Source organism: Colletotrichum acutatum, assembly GCF_030867785.1.
Source record: "Colletotrichum acutatum strain CBS 112980 chromosome Unknown BDZ83scaffold_84, whole genome shotgun sequence".
NCBI lineage: Eukaryota > Fungi > Ascomycota > Sordariomycetes > Glomerellales > Glomerellaceae > Colletotrichum > Colletotrichum acutatum.
Window position 1 is genome coordinate 22,488 of NW_026849078.1, and position 22,463 is coordinate 44,950.

The 22,463-nt window shown below is 54.2% G+C and overlaps 6 protein-coding genes across 6 annotated transcripts; 4 read left to right on the top strand and 2 right to left on the bottom strand.

The window, feature by feature from the left end:
* Positions 1 to 4,865: 4,865 nt before the first annotated feature.
* BDZ83DRAFT_583759 (WD repeat domain-containing protein) lies at positions 4,866 to 7,059 on the bottom strand (the record flags this gene model as incomplete). The annotated part of the gene is made up of 2 exons (XM_060505692.1): positions 4,866 to 5,856; positions 5,909 to 7,059. 2 exons carry the CDS (start codon positions 7,057 to 7,059, stop codon positions 4,866 to 4,868), a joined length of 2,142 nt encoding a protein of 713 aa, XP_060362172.1.
* Positions 7,060 to 10,722: 3,663 nt separating this feature from the next.
* BDZ83DRAFT_583652 (uncharacterized protein) lies at positions 10,723 to 11,214 on the top strand (the record flags this gene model as incomplete). The annotated part of the gene is made up of 1 exon (XM_060505682.1): positions 10,723 to 11,214. One exon carries the CDS (start codon positions 10,723 to 10,725, stop codon positions 11,212 to 11,214), a length of 492 nt encoding a protein of 163 aa, XP_060362173.1.
* A 1,307-nt stretch (positions 11,215 to 12,521) lies between these two features.
* BDZ83DRAFT_754601 (alcohol dehydrogenase GroES-like domain-containing protein) lies at positions 12,522 to 13,712 on the top strand (the record flags this gene model as incomplete). Its single annotated transcript, XM_060514495.1, has 3 exons — positions 12,522 to 12,726; positions 12,785 to 13,013; positions 13,064 to 13,712. The coding sequence occupies 3 exons, from the start codon at positions 12,522 to 12,524 to the stop codon at positions 13,710 to 13,712; spliced, it is 1,083 nt and encodes a 360-aa protein (XP_060362174.1).
* A 609-nt stretch (positions 13,713 to 14,321) lies between these two features.
* BDZ83DRAFT_583693 (ribosome assembly protein 4) lies at positions 14,322 to 15,563 on the top strand (the record flags this gene model as incomplete). Its single annotated transcript, XM_060505687.1, has 2 exons — positions 14,322 to 14,401; positions 14,510 to 15,563. 2 exons carry the CDS (start codon positions 14,322 to 14,324, stop codon positions 15,561 to 15,563), a joined length of 1,134 nt encoding a protein of 377 aa, XP_060362175.1.
* Positions 15,564 to 16,788: 1,225 nt separating this feature from the next.
* Positions 16,789 to 19,365, top strand: BDZ83DRAFT_629985 (methionyl-tRNA synthetase). The gene is made up of 3 exons (XM_060508790.1): positions 16,789 to 17,158; positions 17,228 to 18,548; positions 18,607 to 19,365. Exons 1-3 carry the CDS (start codon positions 16,990 to 16,992, stop codon positions 19,139 to 19,141), a joined length of 2,025 nt encoding a protein of 674 aa, XP_060362176.1. The 5' UTR covers positions 16,789 to 16,989; the 3' UTR covers positions 19,142 to 19,365.
* A 1,081-nt stretch (positions 19,366 to 20,446) lies between these two features.
* On the bottom strand, positions 20,447 to 22,007 carry BDZ83DRAFT_754604 (glycosyl hydrolase family 43 protein; the record flags this gene model as incomplete). Its single annotated transcript, XM_060514496.1, has 2 exons — positions 20,447 to 21,598; positions 21,657 to 22,007. The coding sequence occupies 2 exons, from the start codon at positions 22,005 to 22,007 to the stop codon at positions 20,447 to 20,449; spliced, it is 1,503 nt and encodes a 500-aa protein (XP_060362177.1).
* Between the last annotated feature and the right edge of the window lie 456 nt (positions 22,008 to 22,463).

The window sequence follows — 22,463 nt, forward strand, 5'->3', positions numbered from 1 at the left end:
TCACCCGGGTCTACTGTCTCCCTCCAGGAATCATCTCTTTCGCCAGAGACTTGCCTATTTTTCTGCTCAATATTGGAAGCTACTGCACTACCACCCCGCAAGGCTCGATGCTCTCGGCCCTTCTCCAGAGCCAAGCGCTGTCACATGAGAAGAAGTTGAGAAAACAGTAACCTGCTCCGTCCGGCGCGTCACTTTCACTTTGAGAAGGTTAATGGTTTGTGGGGAAAAACCATCGCTTCGAGCCTTGTGAGACCCGTCTCGCCCAAAAAGGATGCTGATGGAAAAGCCCATCTATTGATGGGTTATAGTACCACTTCACACGCAGAGTCGGCGCTCGGCACGCCAGTCGGAGGGGATATCCCATCCATCGAGCCCGAAATGCTCCCAGGATCCGTCTGACGATGCCCGCGGTTTACATGCCCCTTGCAGGAGTCATGTCCGCTGTCAACTCGCAAGGACAGGCCCGGGAGAAGTACCTCTGCCGCATTGCTACCAAGTCCGACTACGACTACGAGTTCTACGAGGACCGTCGATGACCAGACATCAGCTGCAGACAATAGCTCGTGCAGGAAGCGACCCTAGCTGGACATCAGTAACTGGACCACATGCAACCGCTGGATCGCCGTACCTGAGTACACCCATGCCGAATGCAACGTTGAAGCCTCGAGAACACATCACTTGCATCAGGCACTCGATATGCTTACTCTTGTTGAACTGTCATGACCTTGCGGACCCAGTCTGAGTTCGCGGGCTTGGTTTCTGGAAGTGCGGATCGTAGATAAACTTTCTATTAGGCTTTGCTGAGACATATCCGTACGATGTAGGTCCGCAATCTTAGTCACTCTGTTCCTGAACTTTGAAGTATCTGTTGATGCAGGAGTCGACATTGGTCCCAAACAAGCACAGCTTCACAACATCCCATCTTTGCCAGCGCAGCCGTTTTGAAACGTCCAAATTACCTTTACTGCTCGCCGTACACCAGCATCGCTTTGTGATTCACTCTTCCCTGGCTGTTCATGTGCGCGCAAACCTCTGAAGCCTTCCTTGAGTACTTTACCTAATAATACTGTGTGTATATGAAGAACGTTGGTACTATTGATACTCAACCTCTCTATTCTACCCAATTGACCAGAGTCATGTCCTCTCCACGGGCCTCCCAACCCACCCGTCAACGCTTGATCGTCCCGCGCGCACTCTATCTGCGCATCGATGATCCTATTCCTGGCCGCTTGACATGTCCGCCGCCAAGCTGTTACGCCCTGCGCCTTGATCTCCCAAATTTCCCCCATGGAAAAAACGGCGAGCATAGCACAAACTGGAAACTCATAGGACACCTGCAACTCAAGAGTACCAAAATACAAGCGACTTGGCGACTCTTGTCGGCGCCCCCTTTTAGACTTTTAGCTGCATGTCACTAGAGTGTAGAGACAGCGTTAGCACAAACCAGGACCACCATGTGCCGCTTGCCGCTACACCACATCTCGTCCCCAGTATTTCTGACGGAAATTAACCTTTATGCGTGAAGGCTAAAGGGACGGTTCTGGGCCCAGAAACTTCAGAAACTTCTCCCTTCTCCCCCCCAAAGGAGACATAACCGGGTTCGCGACAATCCCTTTGGCTGAAAGCCTGCCTCCGCCTGGCTTGGCTTTGGGTTCATTTAGAGCGTAGCTCAATACTCAATATCGTCTCTAAACCGGGTACATCCCAAAATAAGATCTACGGCTGCCGCCTCTAGCCTCCTTTCTGAGGAGCACCTACTGCTCGTTCTCGCGGTCAGGTGGCGCTGCCCATGTTCCCTCCAGTCCACATGGCCCAGGCACACCTTGTGAGTGTTCTACATACTTACTGACTGATTATTGTAACGTATGGTTGGCTTCTCGCGAATCGAATCGTGGAGTCGTGAGACCTGGGGTGAACCCCAACGTTTTCCCCCCTCGAATCCCATCCACCCCATGTCCTCATGGTAGTTTTGCGCCATCATCCACCTCATCCTAGCGTGTCGTGACCCTTTTTCTTCCTCGCAGATCCTCCGCGTCAGTCGGTAGTGCAGATCGTCCCCACGGGACACTCGAACAAGTCTAATTTCCCCATCAGCGTCAAAGCCTCGTGGTCTAGGCCAGCTCCTCTACGGCGTCATTTCACTCTGCAGAGCGGTGATTTCTTGAGGCGCTGGAGGCCTTGTGGTATTGGAGGAGATAAATCTGGAGAGGCAATCCGGGGAAATCTTTACTTGGCGTATGCGCGGAGACCAGGAGATTTCATCCACAGAATGAGACCGAAGCGCTCCCGGGGCCACTGTTCGATCCGGGGGTCGAACAAAAATACCTCCCTGCCTGACGCTGCGGCGGCATCTACACTCCGGCGGCAGGCATCGTGAGATGAAGACAAGACTAGGCAACATGAGACGAACGCATGTAAATGAACTTCCTCACCAGTCACCACAAGGCTCAGGCCCTCTGCTGCCCATCCGGCCCGACCGAGCAACGTCGCATCCGGCACCATCACGGCGGCTCTTGTTGTATGTCCAATGTCCAATATATTTGTGTTTTCCTCTGCTTCTATTGCGTACTTGCCCTTCAGCCCCCAATCATACTCAAACCTGATGTCTGGGGCCGTCGATGCTGAGGGGGGATGGGGTCCGGGGAAGGACAGAAATGGAAGGTCGGTTCGTGATACTCGACTTTCGTTCTGGAACAATCCCTGCTCTTCGGCCCTATTCAGCTTTCATCCTCATCTTGACCTCTGGCAGGATCTTAGGAAATCTTGGAAACCCATGCCTCTCGCTCGAATAGGGCCCGAGACAACTGCCCGAGACAATTTGCGGATAACACAGCTGAAACTGATTTTTTTTTCTCGTTCTTTTATACATGTGACTATTTCCACGATGCTTGTCGCATGCGTATGGGAAGCTGTGGATAGTTGGCCGATGGCTCTTGTTGACCTCGTTGTTCGCGAGACAGCTACACACAATATTTGAGCTCAGCCACTTTACCATCCACAGACCTGCCTACCTTCTCTTCACCATCTTGATGATGTTGGCTTGTAGACCAAACTGGAAGCTGAAAGAGCGGTCCAGAGCCTCAATCTGATGAACCATCTATCAAGCCACTCTTCTTGTCTGAACCAATTTACTTTTCTGTGCATATGGCAGCTGAACACTCCCACGCGTCTTTGTGCTCCCCTCGCCACTAACTACGAGTATCGTTGAGATGAACACCATCCCGCCTTTGCCTAGATACTGATTCTGCTCTTCATCATTGTCATCAGAATCATCAACATCATCATCGCGCCCTTCCAACCCCATCGTCAGATCACTAGACTAATGTCAACCACAGCGGTGGTCAACTACACCAGCAAGTCAAAATCCATCGCTCAGATATACAGATCCCCAAATCTCAAGCACGCAGCCGCCTCGCGGATACCGGAAGGCACGGTCCGTGATCTGTCCAACCCGTCAGTCGCCCTTTGACCGCGACTTTCTCCGTGTGTCAGGTCCGCATTAGGCTGATCTCAATCATCCAATTTTCCCACCAACGTGCTCTCGGACCGTGGGCGGGACGTGGGCAAGTTCAAGACGAGATTGCTCCCGGGCTCGAGTCCGAGGAATAGACGCACTAGGTTCCAGATTTCTTCTCCAACTCTGGACTGCGCAGCTTCCTGAGGCTGTAGGCATGGAGCCAAGCCTGTAGAGGAGCCTCGACATTGAACTCTGCTTCGCATGCGTATGCTTGAAGATCATCTTCATCGTGAAGTTGTATACCGGACAACCATTGCATCTACATCTCACTTGCATCTAGACGTATGCTTTATCCCTCAATTCTCGCGAGATCTACACTTGCAGTAGACGATACCAGTAACATGGACTCGTGCTTGGACACTTCATTCCGGCCGGACGGCACAGGAAAGACCACAAAGAGTAGCACGGTACTCAAAACCTCCATACAAACGTCCCCATCTTCAGCTTCATCCCAATGTCTGGCGCGAAGCACAGATTCATCCATTCCCACCACGCCGATAATCAAACCAAGACGCGCGGTAACCGCCGCACCACACACTCTCGAAACAAGGGAAACAAAGCCATGCAGAGCTGCAAACCAGACCGACCGACCGGCCATCAGATAAAAAGACCCTTTTGAGTCGAAACGAAACGGAACGTCTGATCTTGCTTGCACCGTTCTGAAACCCGAATGGACCAACAGGTATATTGCTACACCGGCCGCGCTTTGATGGGAACGAGGCTCACCCCCGTCCCACCTTGTTTTTCCTGCCTCGTTTGCCCATTGACTTTTCTGTCTGGCACGAAACGTCCGTTTTCTCCGCATTCTGTACCATGAACCCGTCGTCTCATAGCATGGACATAAAGCATGGCAGATCAGTGGCAAAAGTGTCACCTCAAAACTCCCGATCTTCGCAGGACGTCGGAGAAATGGGCCAGGCAGGCGGCAGTTGGTGAGTATCTACGGAAAAATAAGTGATGGCGAAACAGAGTCTATAATGCTTCTATCCAGTAGCCGTCTATGTAACAAAGCCCAGGATGCCATGCAAAACGAAGAAACAAAGTCCAGTCCAAATGTTTGAACGGATCCCAACCCGAATGAAAAGAGACCAAATCTTGCCCAGACACCCGCAATCCCAATGCAAGTGGATGAGTATCCATCATCATCCGATACGCCTCCGTGAGGGTTCTGTTTTCTCCAGAAATTACCTCATCTTTATTTTCGTATAACGTCTATAACTCCGGATCGCCACCGAGTCGTGATGGTCGAATGAAAATGAAGAACAAAAAAAGTCGTCAGTGAGGGCGGTCCAGCCTTGCCGCTCTCGGTATTAGGGTATTACGTAGGTTGTGTGCATCTTTCGTGCCTCTATATGTATCCGCCCTCTATCTCGCAGGTACCGCCGCTGCTCTCAAGTGCCTCGATGCCGGCGACGTCGGCACCAAAGTCCATGATAAGGATCTTGGGATCCTGTCCAGTGCTGACAATTCTCCGGTAGTCGCTCTTCGCGCTCAGCACCCAGCTAGCGTGCCATCGTGGGAAATCGAGCAACTGGCGACCAGTCTCCATGTCAAAGACCTTGATATCAGTGTCGTAGCTGCCACTGACAAGACGCCCGCTGACCGAGTCGATATGCAGGCTGCGCACGAGGTTATCGTGGGCCTTCATCTCACGAAGGCACTCGCCAGTGTTGGCATCCCAAATGCGGATGACCTTGTCATTGCCCGCCGAGGCAACATACCGGCCGTCTTCGGAGAACTGAGAACATGCCAGGCCCTTGGTGTGACCCTGGAACTCTCGAATATTTTTGCCAGTGTCAATGTTCCAGAGCTTGACGCGGAAATCGCCCGAACAAGACACGATGGTATTGCCGCGCATCTGGACAGCATTCACTGGACCAGAATGCCCCCGAAGCTGACGGAGGAGATTGCCGGTCGCTCGGTCCCAGACGCAGATGCTGATGTCCTTGCTACACGTGATGATGTGCTTGTCATCGAAAGCGAGATCTAGGACAGCAGCGGTGTGGTGCTGAAGACGGCGTACAGGTCTGTAGCCCGAACGAACGTTGTACACGATGCAGCTCGAGTCGGACGACCCAGTGACGAGCATGCGATCGTCGTATTGCAGACATAGAATCGATGCCTTGTGATGGGTGGGGAAGGAGACCATGGCAGGCATCGAAGGATTCGCGCGCTGATTATCGGGGAGAGTTGCGTAATGGACCGGCTGTCCATCTTCGTCGAGAAGCAGAGAAACGTCGTTGACGACTTCAGGCGGGCCGATGACCAGACGACACTCGAACGTCCGCATGTCCCAGACTCGGATGGTCTTGTCGCGAGAACCGGTGATGATCTTCGTTCTATGCAACTGTTAGTTGGCGAGGCTTGTCCAAAGGAAGCCATGATACTCACTCGTCAAACTGAAGGCAGTAGATACTGTCCAAGTGTCCATTCAGATAGACGGGCTTGGCCTTGCCCTCTTTCCATCGCTGGTCGAGCTCTTCCTTGGCCTTGTAGATCTGCTTCCAGTTCACGTCTGGGTTAATGGGCGGAACGCCTTGTCCTGTTCCAGGTTGGACGGGGAGACTGGTAGCGTAGGTTCCAGTCTTCTCGCGCAAGAATGACTCTCTCCAGACATGTTGGTTCTTGACCATTTGCTGCCATTCCCGCGAAACTCGGCTCGCAGCGCCAAGAGCCGTGGCATCCAAATGAGCGAGAACCTGAATCGCCAACTCAACAGGGAGCTGCGAGATAAAGTTAATTCGGCTGATGTTGGCGTCCTCCACCTCCACCTCCACCTCCACCTCAACATCTGACTCGGCGCCAGTGACAGTGATGCCAATGCCGCTCTCGCGATCAGTAAAGTCATCAGAGGAAGCGCGGAGCCATTTGTTCTGGAAAGCCTGGTTCGAGGCCGCGGCAGAAGCCTTGGCAGCAGCGCCAGTGTGGAATGGGATGACGGGCGGCGCGCTTCCACTTCCAGGGAGTGGCAGGCAGGGGAAGCAGTGATTAGACGCGGAGGCGTCGCTTTGTGCGTCGGGGCCGTGGGATGTCCTGGAGTGACGGAAGCTCGTTGCCTGGCGAAGGCGGTGCCAGTGGGAGTTGGCGTGGGCGGTGCTGGGACGGGCGTGATATTGAGGCTCTTCCAAGCCGTGAGCACCCCCGATCGAGTGTCTCTTGTGGTGGTGGACAATGCCCTTCAACGAGATGGACGCCCTACGAAACATGCCCTTGATGCTGCCATTGCCGCTACCCCCCGTGTGTGTTCCGTGACCGTGCTTCTCAGCGTTCTCGTTGCTAGGGCCGGTGTGGCTTCGAGATCTCTCGAGGGAGAGTTCTTCGAGATGGCTTGATAGTTCGGGTTCGATGTGAAAGATGGAGGATTTGCGGCGCCATGGAAGGGAAAGACTCATACTACGGAGGCGATGCTGCTGGAAAGAAGATCTGGCGTTCGCGTTCCCATCAAATGAATCTTCCTGAATGGTAGAAGTGGAGGAGGGCTCGTCGTAGATGGCCTCCTGGGTCGGAGCCCAATCGGAGAGGTTTTGGATGCGTGCAGACATGCTGTAGATGCGTACGTCGACGTTGGCGGCAGTCGCCCAGAGACTTAGAACCAGAAGCCGAGATGGATCTCCTCTAGCTAGCCTTGCAGACGAGACGACAAGGAAAGATCCGGGGACGCGGGAGAGAAAGGGGAGGTCGAAACGGATTCGTGGGGCAGCGAACACAGCACGAACACCTAGGGATCATCACATGGTCAGTGGGAGGCTTGAAGGGTTTAAAGGGAATACGGTAAGAGAGGGAGGTAGTTCGAGGAGGTACGGAGGGTCTTGTCTCGGTCCCATACCTTCAGTCCTAGCTTCTCCTCCCTTTTTTGCTTCTTTTCCCCCTTCCTAAACCTGACTCTGTCTGGCGCGCCGGAAAGTCAAGTTGTACACTCGCAGGACGGGAATGTCTCGGACTTCCCAGCTAAAGGCTTGGGGCCACTGCAGGGTGGACAATGGGTGGATAAGAAGGTGGCGGCCAGTAAGGAGACGGTTGGGCGGAAGTTCTGGAGATTTTCGGGTGTGGTTCAAAAGATCTCGAGACAGAGAGCGAGATGGGCAGCAGCAGCCGTGGACAGGTTTGAGTTGCAGTGCAGGCGGAGGCGGCAGTGGAAAGCTGGACCACGGAAGTCGGCCGGTGGCTCCTTGGGGGGAGTCAAAAGCAGGGCGAGCAAGCAGCGACGGGAAGAGTTGGTGAGGGTCCTGGGGACGGTTTGTTTGGGGGTTGCTGGAGACGACCTATTCAGGCCTAGGGGCGTCGAAATGTCAGGGTCGGAGGGTGTTCGTCCCCCCCGGCTGGCCCTTTTTCTCTATAGATTTTCAAGGGTCTGTCCTCCTTGGGTGCTGGGAAGAGGGATCGGCTTCCTGGGGTTACCGGATCGGGGCTGGATTCGTCTGCGGGAAATAGGGTGGAGGACACACTACCGGGCAGAACGCGCAGCCACACAACGAGTCTTTTCGTGCTAGGTTTCTTTCTGAAGCAGAGGTGGAAGATGAAAACGAGGACGGTGACGGCAACACGAAGACAGAGACGAATGTAGGAGGTCCAAGTTGACAGACAGGTCCGATGACCTTGGAGCAGTTGGGCAGAGGCGTAAGGTAGGTATTCGTGCGGTGCCCAAACAACTAAGCATCTGCAAGTTGTGCTGTGGGTGTCCTGCCGTGTCGTGTTGTGTGCCCGGTGTGGGAGCGCGAGTCAACAAAGAAAGCGAAGAAGAAAAAAAAGGGCGACAGTGCAGATCCCCAGCCAAGTGCGAGCCTCGGGTTTGTGTGGTGACTGGCGGCGACTAGTTTGTTGTTGTTGGGCGACGGTTTCGAGTAATGTTGATGTAAATCTTGAGCTGGCGATGGGAAGGGCAAAGAAAAGTCCCGGTCCTTCCTCTCCGGTACCGAGTGCGGTACGTACTTGTATCCAAGTATTTCTTGGGTCTCAGGGAATGGGAAGACCGCCTCTGAAAGATTTCCCTAGGCACTACACTCCCTCAATTACTTCACTTTTCCTCGGACCTATATACGGGAAGAAGCAGCGATGCCAGAAGCAAATGCGAAACGACTGACGGGCCGTTGAGAAGAACAACAATGGAAGCCAGATCGCCAGGTTGGCGCTGACAGATGTGAGAACGGTGCATAGAAGAAGAGATGGAAACCAGGAGCCGGCGGGGGGGGTATTCGTCCACACACCCACAGGAACGAGAAAGGATGAAAGACGGCCTGGCCGACGGGCTTACCACTGTCAGACTTCACCTCAATTTGTTTGAAGGTACTAGTGCTGGCGAGAAGCAATTGGACGTGCGCCACGCCTGTTGCAGATTGTACGGGGTAGCCCGGGGAATTGAGTCGTCTTTGTGTGATCCGGATGGTTTTGTACTCTCTGGTGGTCGTAGCTTGGAGGTGTTCAAATGATCAAGTTTATGAAAATGAATTTCAGTGGGCAAAAGGAACTACGGCAGAAGAGTATATCTCGTGACAATTCAGCATCATGTGGGCGTTGGATGGTTGAAGGAATGACCGCGATACTTGAAGCCAGTGTGCCAGGAAAAGACTACCTGGTTCAGCAGCATCAACACAGCCCGTTGTTGCTGTTGGCGTTCATCACACAGCGTCACAATATTTACATTCCGCATGGGCGAGCCATGATCAAAATCCCGAACCAACGCCTCATCTGGTAAGGTTGGCTGCAACCACAATGAAATTGCAGCGTGGCAGGCCTCGCGGGCGCCGTGGTGGGTGCCAGGGCTGCCAAATAATGGAAGGAGGCAAAGGTATCGGTACCTGGTGTTTCGGATCTCGGAGTCACAGAACTGCGAAACTTGTCTTTATCCTAATGACTAGAGACGTACCCGATACTTCCTGTCAGAGAGAATTTTGTCAGGTCTCGATATCAACTCTTGCTGCCCTTTCTCTTCACCCCCCCATCCCGAAATCCCATTTTTATTTGCAAAATCATCATTGCTCGCAGCCAGCTGGTATCATTGACTGCAGGCAGGCAGGCCGCAGCATCTGTCTCGATTGTGTCCAACTTCCCGGGGTCTCGGTCCCTGAATGCAAATACCCTGAAAATCCCACCCTTCCCGCATCGCATCCTTCAGGTTAGGCCGCCTGCACCCCTGTAAGCGGAGATCCAAAGTCAATTTCCGATGTTTTCTCTCTCACAAGCTCCGGTCTGCTTAACGGTACTTTGCGTTCAATTTGGCGTCAGAGAGAGCGGTATCAACTTGTGAGCAACGCTTAGACTTCACAACACTGCGACTACACAGAGAAGTGTACAGATGGTTAAAGATCAGCTTCGGCAATTGCCCTCGGTCATTCCAGTCCAGAGACGTCCAACTTCTGATCCAGCATGGCGGACGTCGTTAGCAGTCACGGCAGTGTGGCAACCAGGCTTTGAGACTTCTGTAATGGGAAATTGGTTGTCACACTCTAATGCAACCGACAAATGAAGGGCGACATTCCGTCCATCCACCATCGCATCTCACCAATGCCTTACCGCCTGCTCTTATCGCCCGCCTGTCACTATGTAGTAGCCGAGTATTGCCATGAAGGTCTCACTTCTACCATCGCGACGGGCTCCCTTTGCCGAACATTGCCTGGTTATATGCGTCTGAAACACAAAGGCGGCGCGGCTAAGCGAGCGCCTGGGAGAGTCTTAAGTTTCGAAAATGAGAGTGAATCACACCCATATCCTCCTCATTAGGGATGAACTTGTGACTTTTCGCTTCCCCAGATTCTGTTGTAAGGTAAGCTACCTTCTACGTTAAATCGTGGGCTATTCAGGTCAAGTCACACACTAGATCAACGTTGAGTGATCACTTGTACGGATAGAAGGCAATGGTCACAGCGATTGGCGATATAGGCATCTAATGTGATGAAACAGCATTGTTCCATTGTGAAATCGCAAATTCCCATCTGAATTGGGTTTGGGGCACGAGCCAATGGCAATTCGGCTCCGGCGCATCGGGGCCCGGTCTTTCCGGAGCTCAAGTTTTTCCTTGCTCCTGCCGATGACGAGAGGCCCAGTCCATCAGGGTGCCCGTCACGCCAGAATCTCCATTGATGAGACGAAACCGCCTTGACGTCCCTCTCCATTCCTCCAGCTTCCCTCTCTCTATCAAGGATTCCTGACGAGAAGTTGACCTTCTTGTCCTCTTGTCGACGACATATCGCTCTCAAAAAGCTGTCACAATGCCGCCCAAACCCGCTCAGTTTGGTAGAATCGGCCTTGTGATTCCGCTCTTCTACCGCGTCTTCTTCCTCGGCATCGAGCCCATCTCTGCTCTTGTCGGCGCCTATTACGCTCACATTCAACCCGACGACTACCTCCAACTTACTCACGCCGTCTCGAAACCCGAAATCATCCCACAAGGAACCTCGATCGTCCTCTCACAACTCGCCAACCTATACCTGCTCTTTGCTCTCAATGAAGCTCTCGTTCTTCGCGCGACTTCGGACTTGCGCGTCTGGAAGACTGTCTTGTTCGTGCTCCTCGTAGCTGACTTTGGGCACTTGTACACAGTTCGAAGCTTGGGACCAGAGGTGTACTACAACTTTACCAAGTGGAACGCCATCGACTGGGGGAACGTCCCCTTTGTCTACTTTGGCGCTTCGATGAGGATTGCATTTCTGGCCGGCGTCGGATTAAGCGGACGACCGGCATCTGTAAGGAAGCAACAGTAGGGGGAGTTCGCCAAGCTCAAATACCCGACCCGGCTGGGATGTTGCTTCTGCGCCGGAAGACCGCCCGATCATTGCACCGAGCCCGAGTCGCCGATGTTCGGTCCACACAGAAACGCAACCGAAAGGGAAAGTTCGCGGAGAGGACCTGAAGAAAAGGCGCCGTTGGGAATGGGGAAAGAAGTAAATGCTAGCTGCGGGAAGAGACAATCCAATTGAAGGCTGCGACAACCCCGAGCCAGTACCGACATGTTGGACTGATCACCCACCCGAACGGCATCACACATACCTCGATTAGATACAGCGCGGTAAAAGGATCAAATCAGCACGTACGACGGAACTGGATGGTTGGCTAGGGACATTTGCACGGCACATGCGCTCGGAGACATTTGCCGAGATACAGCGAAGAAGACAGTCCAGATGTCCAATGCAGCGAGGTTGGCCCCTTTACGAAGAATTTTTGGCCCAAGCCAAGCCCGATGTTATCTGTGATCGTGGAGTTCCCATCCGGCGTCAAACCTCTAAGAGGGGATCTCTTCGCTCTGTATGGTGGGATTTTCGGCAGCCGGTCTCGGAAAATCTTCCGGACAATTTCCCTTCCCCAACCCCCGGAGGAGCCACATCAAATCGGGTGGGTTATGGGGTGCAATTGGCGGGCGATGGTGGGGTATCATCGCGGGGCAGCGCGACACGATGGATGGAGGGCGAATGGATGTAAGAAGGTGACGAAAGATGCGAGCTCGACATGCTCACAGCAGGAATATTGAACGGCAATGGTGAAAAGAGCCGGTTCGGTTTCGAGAAACATGCTCTTCCTCACGCAGTCCGGTTACGAACACTGCGATCTGCGACGGACGGACGGGCGGATGAGGGAAGCCAATGGCGCAAAGTTGTGGGAGAATCGAATGAGAGAGCCATCGTTTCCTTCCAACAGGCGCCTAGCCTCGAGCAAGGGTACCGCCCCCATCTAGCTCGCATGGGCAGACATTGCGGCGCGACATAAGCCCCTCCTCGACCGAGCTGGGATGTGCCCCTCACTCAAGGATAGATGTCCTACGCTCCACGCGCAGCACCGCGACAAATGAGATGGTGGGGGGTTCAGGAGCAGCTCTGGAAATGGTCAGGGTATTTCATCCGGCGCGGTTCCCTCTGCCTGTCGTGAGCAGCCTCCGAACCTTTCTTATCTTCCTCCTTCTCTCCCTCTTCTCTCGTGCCGTCCTATTGCTTCCTAGAACCAGACCAAAGTCGTATCTCGAGAATAGCCAGACGAAGTCACAAGGCAGCTCTTCACTCAAATATACTCGCCCATTATGTCGATTCCCGAGAAGTTCACCGGCTTCCAGGTCAACAGTGCCGAGACCTGGCAAGACTTCAAGAAGCAGGAGTTTGACCCCAAGCCTTTTGGAGACTACGACGTCGATATCAAGATTGAGTGCTGCGGTGTTTGCGCCAGTGATGTACATACCATCAAGGGTGATTGGGGTGCTCAGCCCTACCCTCTGGCCGTTGGTCACGGTAAGTCCATGTGTTTACTGTGTAGTTGTGACCTGCTGGCTAACTCGGCTGTGTATAGAAATTGTCGGAAAGGCTCTAAGAGTCGGTTCCAAGGTCACCAAGATCAAGGAGGGGTCGCGTGTTGGTGTTGGAGCTCAGTCCTACGCCTGCCTCGACTGCCGCCAGTGCAAGAACGACAACGAGACATACTGCAAGCACCAGCTCGACACCTACGGCTCTACGTTTCCCGACTCGGGCGCCATCTCTCAGGGTGGCTACTCCTCCCACGTTCGCACACACGAGCACTGGTATGTGTGTGACTGTCCTCGACATGATACGAATGCTAATATGGTGATAGGGTTTTTCCCATCCCCGAAGCCCTTCCCAGCACCATTGCTGCTCCTATGCTCTGCGCTGGCCTGACAGCTTACAGCCCTCTGATCAGAAACGGATGCGGCCCCGGCAAGAAGGTCGGCATTGTCGGTATTGGTGGCATCGGTCACTTTGGGGTCATGTTCGCCAAGGCTCTGGGTGCTGAGGTCTGGGCCATCTCCCGTTCGCGATCCAAGGAGGCCGACTCTTTGAAGATGGGTGCCGACGGCTACCTGGCGAGCGGCGAGAAGGGCTGGAACGAGCCCCACAAGATGACGTTCGACCTCATCCTCAACACGGCCAACTCATTCGAGGGCTTCGACCTATCTGCCTACCTCAGCCTTCTCGACGTCCACGGCAAGTGGGTGTCTGTCGGTCTCCCCGGTGGCGGCGGTATCACCGTTCGCAACCAGGACTTCCTCCCCAACGGCTGCTTCATTGGCAGCTCCCACCTGGGTAGCAGACGCGAGACGTTGGAGATGTTGCAGCTTGCTGCCGACAAGGGCATCAAGACGTGGGTGCAGGAGGTTCCCATCAGCGCCGATGGCTTGAGGTCGGCAATGAACGGCATTGAGGATTCCAGTGTCCGCTACAGATACTGCCTGACCAACTACGAGGAAGCGTTTGGCCAGTAGGCATGAGTTGGAACGTGTGAGCGCGATGTGAATAACGAAGCAAAAGAATACCATTTAATGACCATCTGCAATTGCATATAATTTGGATCACTATCCTGGAGGATGCTCTCATCAAACAAATGAAAGATGAATTGTTCCCGCTTAATTGGGAAAGGTACAAAAGTTACGGCGGAATACGTGCGCAAAGCTCTGCCACGTTGGCCAATCATTTTCCGGGCGCATTTGTAGGTAAATCCCTTTCATCTTCTGATGCTGAACAAACTGGTCCGGTGCGCCCGGTGCGATCGCCGGTCATCGGCGACGCAAACAAGGTTCTGCGGGGAGAGACAGCAGCGACAGGGGGGGGTCTGAGGAGCTCAGCCATTGCGGCTGTGTGCGGTGACATCCCAAGCCGCCCGAGGAGACCGGGGTCTCGGCAAGGTGACATGACTGATCTGATCGATTGATCTGGGGAAAACGTCTAGCGTCTTCAACCGAACCTCATCCCATCTGCCACATTGTTTCTTATTCACAAAGGTTTCTCATTTGTCACACGGGGGAATCCGCCGGACTGGCAGTCGATGTTATGTGTTTAGGTTGAAAGGAAACAGAGAGAGAAACGTTGCCATTATGAGCGCTTACCTGGACGCCAGCAATGGCCCGCCGGCGGATGATTCGATGCCTAGCTATGAGGAGGCGGTCGCTGGAGGGTGAGTTTCTTTGTTTGATATTCACGCACACAACGCGCGACAATTCAACACCACTCAAGATGCCCAATAACTGACCATACTTAACAGCGCGCAGCGGAATGCAGTGAGGACACACTCCGTCTCGGGATCAATACAATCCCTCAACCTCCACGACGGCACTCTCCCGCCGTCAATCCTGCGTCTCAGGCACCTCGGCCGCGCAATCTGCCACAACGGCCCCGTCACCTCCATCGCCGTCAGCCCCAAGGGCTACGTCGCCACATCCCAGGACAACACGGGCACCGCGCTCCCCTCCAGCACCAAGATCTGGGACTTTTCCCAGAAACCCGGCGCCGTGGGCGCGCGCCTCGTGCCGTCGGACATCAGCAACGACGCGCCCGTGGTTGTCTTCAGCCCGGACGGGAAACTGACGGCCGTGGTGGAGAAGGATGCGGGATGGAAGCGGGAGTGGCGGGTGAAGCTCCGCGCCGGGGAGGAAGGGCGAGGGGTGCGGTGCGCGTTGAATGGCGTTGGGCGGCCAGCGGCGTTTAGCCCCGATGGGAAGAAGTTTGCGGCAGCGGATCCCTTGGGTGTTGTCGTGGTGTTTGAGGCGGCGACGAGTCCGCCGGGGATGCCGCCTACGAAGAAGGTGGCGGGTGTGATGAACCATGCTGCGCCGGCGCATGTTCTCTTTATGCCGAATGGCGCGGACCTCGTGACGCTTTCGAGGGACGGGACGGTGAGGATATCGGAGGCCAAGACGGGGAGGACGCTGCGGCGGATGGAGGTGGACGGGATTGTGACGGGGACGGGGACGGGGGCGCGGGCTTTGGGGGTGTCGCCGGATGGAAGGGTGGTTGTATCGGTGTGGGCGAGGGCTGTGTATGTGTGGGAGCACGAGGCTGGGCGGGTGTCGAGCTGGGAGATGAACAAAGTGCGGAACAACGAGGGGTGGCCGCTGGCGGTGTCGCCGGATTGTCGGTTCCTGGCGTGCCGGACGGAGGAGGGGATGGATATCTCGGACGTGTACTCTGGACAGGTTCTGGCTGAAGTGACGACGGCGGTGGGCATCGATGGGCTGGTTACAGCGGCGGCCTTTTCGATGGATGGCAAGATGATGGCTGTTGGAAGGCACAGTGGTGTTGTTGATGTGTGGAACTTGGCGCCCTATGAAGGATTATGATGGGAGTCTGTGTTTTGTCTTGATCTGTTCATGAAAATGCGGGAGGGATCTTTCTTAGTTGGATTCATATTGGAAATAGCGATGAATCAGGCAAAAGTATTATCTTGGTCAAAAGTTACGGAAAATCAGGGAGACTAAGCATACAGATACGTAGTTGGGCATATCAAAAACTCACCTGAGGGAGCATGATACGGAGCCTCAACCTGAGGGTATCGATCCCATGACTTATGACCAGTGAATTCGATGTCATCTTGTAAGACGCAAAAGCCTGGTGACACGGAGGTGTGGCGACATTGGACGCGCTCATTCACTTTGGATTATGTCGTCCCTTGTTGCAGAAGTCAATTGAAACAGGATCTCCTCGTTCGGACGAAGACAATCTTATTGTCATCAACATCTCTGGTTGCCATTATCGTTGAAGGGGATACAGCCTTTTGTCACGGATGCCACTCAATACAACGGACATGTTGGAACAAACATTAGAATGAAGTTCAATAAGAAATGTGACGTGTAGATGGATTCATAAAATGAGTCCAGACTGCATGTTGAGAGTCGGAGAACTAGAAGGTAAACATACTTCCTCCTTCCGACTAGACTGGGTACGGTGTGCTCGCGTGACCGTGATCAGCACGAACACGTCCAATGCCTGCCGTCTGAGCGAACAAAGGTTGCGACGGTGACGCAGCTTAGCTGATTGAGTCAACATGTCGAGGTTATTAGCTTGAGGACAAGACTACAAGGTACATCAATTGAAGGGAGTCATAAGTCGAGGGACGATTGACCAATGGTGGAATAGTGGTTCGCCAGCCCCGAAGTCTGTTCAGTGCGCCCAACGCTCCCTATTGTAATCACGTCTTTATACGTAGTATAACATTTTGCGGGGTCTGAGATCCGATGGGAGCAGGGACGAAATCATACGGTAAGTTAATATCACTGGCAACTCAATGCGAATACATGGGAAGTCTACCGGGTGTAAAAGAATATCGCGGCTTGTTCCAACATGGTTCACTCATGATGTAACTCATCTCATGATCATGTCCATTCTAGATTTTCAATGAGTTGGTGAGTGAGTACGTGAGGAGTGAGGAGTGAGGAGTGAGCAGTGAGCAGTGAGCAGTGAGGAAGACTCGGCGATTGCGATTGAGAATTGGCCCAAGCTTTTCCACCGTGCCCCTCATCCCAAAAGGGGATAGTGCGGGGTCCAAGGCTCGCGCAACATTTCAGAGTCAGTTGGGTAGGTGCGACTCACAGTTGGCAGTGGCAGTTGCCCTGGGCAGTGGGGGACGTACCTGACCGTGGGCGCAATTGCACACCGTGCTGTCTGACTCCTTTCCCCGAGAAAGTCGGCATCTCAAGTTTCCATTCTTTCTTTTCCTCTCCTCCTCTTCTCCGCCTCGCCTCTCGATACACAGCAAACAGACACATCATGGCGCCGAATCCCATTCTGCCCGTCAAGGGCAAGAACAATGTTCTCATTACCTCCGCCCTTCCCTACGTCAACAACGTTCCTCATCTCGGCAACATCATTGGCAGTGTTCTGTCTGCCGATGTCTTTGCGCGGTACTCCCGTGCTCGCGGAAACCCCACCATCTACAGTATGTTGCGACTACCTCTCCCTTGAGTGTTTACCAACCCTCAATTCCGGCTGACTCTGTCTGGTACAGTCTGCGGCTCCGACGAGTATGGCACTGCCACCGAGACCAAGGCCCTTGAGGAGGGCGTAACCCCATCTGAGCTGTGCGCAAAGTACCATGCCCTCCACAAGGGCATCTACGACTACTTTGATATCTCTTTCGATATCTTCGGCCGAACCCCGACCGCCCAACAGACCGAGATTGTCCAGGACATCTTTACTAAGCTGTGGAAGAACGGATACATTGAGGAGCGCGAGACCGTTCAGCCTTTCTGCCCCGTCGAGGCCCACCAGTCTTTCCTTGCTGATCGATTCGTCGAGGGTGTCTGCTCCATCTGCGCCTACGACGGTGCTAGAGGCGATCAGTGTGACAAGTGCGGTAACCTTCTCGACCCTCTCGAGCCCGAACCCGAAGCCAACGCGTCTGCGGATGACGACGTTGCCGCCAAGCCCACTGGCTTCTTGATTAAGCCCCGTTGCAAGCTCGACGGAGCTACCCCGGAGAAGCGCAAGACGAAGCACTTGTTCCTTAGACTTGACGCTCTCAAGGACGACCTGGTCAAGTGGTTCAAGGAGTCTAGCAAGAAGGGCGCATGGAGCAACAATGCCGAGCAGATTACCCAAGCCTGGATCGACAAGGGCCTCAAGCCCCGTGGTATCACCAGAGACCTCAAGTGGGGTGTCCCGATCCCGACTCACGAGGTCGGAGAGGACTACGCGAGAAAGGTCTTTTACGTCTGGTTCGACGCCTGCATCGGATACGTTTCCATCACCAAGAACTACACCGACGGCGACAACCTCGAGGGCAAGAACTGGGAGCAGTGGTGGAAGAACCCCGATGACGTGAAGCTCTACCAATTCATGGGCAAGGACAACGTCCAGTTCCATACCATCATCTTCCCCGGATCTCAGCTCGGCACGGGCGAGAACTGGACCAAACTGCACAAGATCTCCACCACTGAGTACCTCAACTACGAGGGAGGCAAGTTCAGCAAGTCGAGAGGTGTTGGTGTCTTTGGCAATCAGGTCCAGCAGACTGGGGTGCCCGTCGATGTCTGGAGATACTACTTGCTGTCTCGCCGCCCCGAGACTTCCGATTCCGAGTTCATGTGGCAGGAGATGGTCGACGGCAACAACAACGAGCTCCTCAAGAACCTCGGCAACTTCTGCCAGAGAGTCAACAAGTTCTGCCAGGCCAAGACTGAAGGCGCAGTTCCCGACTACACAAAGTACACTGATGACTACCTGAAGAAGCACATCGACGAGGTCAACACCCTGCTTAAGGAGTACATTAACAACATGGAGGCCACTAAGATGAGGGCTGGCCTTCAGACCATCATGTCTATTTCTGCGTATGCCAACCAATTACCTCCCCCATTATTTCATGACGTGAGCTAACAACATCGATAGCCTCGGCAACAAGTTGCTCCAGGACAACAAGCTCGACAACAGACTTCTTACTGAGGAGCCTGACCGCTGCGCTGCCGTTGTTGGTCTCGCACTCAACCAGATCGACCTTTTGGCCTCTCTCGTCGCTCCTTACCTGCCCAACACCTCGACTGCTATCCTCAAGCAGCTCGGCGTTGAGCCCAAGCCGTTCATTCCCGACACCTGGGTCACTGATGCCATCAAGCCCGGTCACAGGCTTGGAACCCCCGAGCATCTCTTCACCCAGATTGCGGCGTCCAAGATTGAGGAGTGGAAGGACGCCTTTGGCGGCGAGGAAGTTAGAAAGCAAAAGGAGGAGGCGGCGGCTAAGGCTGCTGCCAAGAAGGCGGCAAAGGACGCTGACAAGGCCCGTAAGAAGGCTAAGAAGGAGGCGGAAAAGGCCAAGGCGGCTGGAGCTGGAGCGTCGGTGGAGTCTACCGAGAAGAAGGCCGAGGCTGACCCGGCCATTGAGGCGGTAACAGAGGCCATCTCCAAGACGGATGTCCACACATCGTAGAGTAGAGTAAGACGAGTGGGCGTTTCATGATTATTGGCGTTGTAGAGAGGGTATGGTTGCAGCGGATGATTGATGAGTCGATTACTAGGCATGAGAGACAGATGTCAACCATTGTCTCTGGAAGAATCACAAAGAGTTTCCCTGGTTCATTTGATCTTCGTCTCCGAACATGTCTATTGTCACAAACTGATTGCCGTAGATTACCTCCCTACCTGTTTCCTGATGCGAAAGTCAGTGTATCAAAAGAGATGTTTACTTGCTCTACCTGACCTTTCTGTGCCCACTGCCTTGTAGGATCGTGGGGGAGGAGGGGGGGAGGGAGCATGATCCGCTGGACATCTCGATTTCTTCAATCAGGTCCATGGCAAGATATCAAGCCAAAACAACGAAGATGACAGTTCAGGCGAGGAGGAATCACCTCCACGAAAGATGATGATGGATACCTCAAGGATACGTGACTTTTGCCTCTCGAGGATATAAGGTAGTAAACTGACAGGTGAAGAAGGTACGACCCTGGCTCGCAGCTCCCTTCCATCCCGTCTCATGGAAGTGTACGTATCTCGTGCCCACCATCACCTGACTGGGCACCTCTGCCTCGCTGCCGCTTCACGTGAGGCCTTCTACGTACCTACAATGGTACTTACGGGGTCTAATCACCGTTCCTGTCACCAGCACAGCAGCGCCCGTCTAGGTCGGCGAGATCAGGCCAAGCTGTGTGCGAGGTGGTCGAATGCTTAAGATAAAAACGAATACTCCCATGAAGTCAGAGTTCTGGTTGACAGAGGGGTGCGCTTTCCGAGTCCGGGCAGGAGCGTGGTCCTTTTTGGTGTTCTTATAATATGCGCACGCCTGCCGTCTATACCTACAAGAAATGATTTGAGAATCTCTCGATCGCATAGCCGGCCAGACTCGGTATTTGAGGCCCAATAAGCCAAAACCCCCCGGAGAATGAACTGTTCAATCCTTCTCGATCCCTTCCCCCCATTGTGATGCCCGAGCACGGCACCTAAGAGGCATGTATTCTATAGGTCTACCAACCTGGGAGCTTCTTTGCCTTGTGATACTTTTCTGCCGCAGGGCTGATTCTGAGTGTTTACATCCGACTTTCAATAGGTGTACCATTGAGTAGATAGCTCTGCGTTCAAGGAAGTAGGCCAAGATGAACAAGAGATTATTAGACAAGATAGCACATGATGCTGGGAACAGAGGGCATTAAGCTTTACAAGACATCATGGAGAGAATGATGTCTTCGTACGAAATTGCTCGGTACCAGACAGATATTGGCTAATTACTCTAATCAGAATATTATTCGACATTCTCAATGCCCCTCTTGCACTTGACCGGGCCGCCCTCGGGAGGGTACACGACGATACGATCGATATCAGCACCCTTAAAGTCAAAGCCGTTCCACAACCCACCGATGGTGATGGTGTTGTTCGCGTTCTTCTCCAGAGTCAGCTGCAAGGGCGTAGACAAGATAATGCCCTTGTGGCTGTCACGCTGGAAAAGCGTCTCAACCTGCTGCTCGTTGCCGTTCACCACAACAGAAGCCACACGACGAAGCTGCCACTTTCCGCCGATGCGGTCGGGTGTGCCGCCGGGCTGGTCGCCGAAACCCATGTCATCCGTGTTCTGGTAGTAAAACGACACCCACTGCGGCTCGCCGGCGCCCTGGATGCCGGTGAAGGTAACGGTGCTGTCGTTGCCGTAGATGCCCGTCACGATGGAGCCGCCGCTGGCAAAGGTGGCTTCCTGCTTGAAGGCTGCGCCGGCCGTGGTGGCGGAGTCGTGGGCGTAGTAAGGTGTGCCTTCAATGGGGGTGACGATGCCCGTCTTGACGTCGAGATCGTAGACGTCGTGCCATTCTACGTGGACCGACTTCTTTTCGTCGTCGATGACGAGCGGGAGCCAGATGTAGCGGCTCTCCCAGAGGGAGTTGGAGTCCCACTGGTCGCCGAGGTAGAGGTATGTCGTAACCTCAGAGCCCTCGATCTTGAGAGAGAAGCCGGACTGGGAGTTGTACGTGCGGGTGTAGGCGTCAGAAACAAAAAAGGGCTGGGACCAGGGGCCAGCGAGGGAGTCGGCGCGGAAGGCGACCACGTTGTTGGGGCGGTAGCCCGTCTTGTGGGACATGAGGGCGTAGTAGCTCTTGTCGGTCTGGATGATGGTCGGGGCCTCGAGGTCGTACTTGTCGAAACGATGGACGACCTCGGTCACATTTGTGATGTCTTCGTTGAAGGCCGAGATGTAGACGTCGCGACCCTCGCGGCGGTCGCCGTTAGAGTACAACGAGTAGGAGCGGCCGTCTTTGTAGTCGGTGAAGATGCCAAAGTCTTGAGACCAGTTGCCGAGGGGGGCTGTGGCGTCGACAAAGGTGTAGGGGCCAGAGATGTTGGGCGAGGTGGCCAGGCCTTGCAGGAGGAGGCCGTACGTCGAGTTGTCGGCGTGCCACCACATCTGGAACGAGTTAGTCGCACTGAAGCCATATTTGGTCTTGAGTTTGATGAAAACCTACATGATACTCTTTGGTGGGCTCGCTGTAAACGACCTTAGGGCGCTGGATAATCATGTTGGTCGAGATGTACGGGTGGCCTTCGATAGGCTCGAGCGCCTTGCCTTGGAACTCCCACGTCGCGAGGTCATCGGAGCTGTAGACGGAGACGCCGCCGCCTTCCTCCTGGCCCTCGATCTTGTACTCGCCGAACCAGAAGAACTTGCCCGTTTCCTTGTCGAGCGTGACACCGCCGGCGTGGGCGTTGACGAGATTCCCCTCATTGTCACGCCATCTGCCACCGGGAACAATCCACTTGGAGGCGGCGAGGGAGGCGAACAAGAGGCCGGACGAAAAGAGCTTTGCGAGCGACATACTTGGAGAGGACTTTTGCTGGGACGAGAGCGGTCTCAAGGTCTCGGTCTCTCTACAGCTTCCAGACTGCTGATTCACAATGCGACTCAAGGTATTTATACCGTCTCCATGACTTCATGGAGGAACCGGCCGAGATGAGCCGGTTAGCATTGGCCCGAAAGCCGAAGCGTCTAAGCCGGGCCATTGAGAAGCGTGGGAAGTCGCGCAAGGCCAAGACCCTTCCGAGAACCACAAGAAAGACTTTTTGGGGGGAGATGCTCAAGCGGATGATCAGCCAAGGTGCCATTTCAAAGGCACAAGATGGGTGCGGACTGCAGGAGAGGAAGAGAGGGGTGGCTGGGCTCAGTAGAGTGCCAAGCTGCAGGGCCAGGGGACGAGCGAGAAAAACAAAAAAAAACCTGGAGAAATTTCCGCCGTTGAGAATCACTGAAAGTTGTGTCGGTGCGGGGGAAGCTC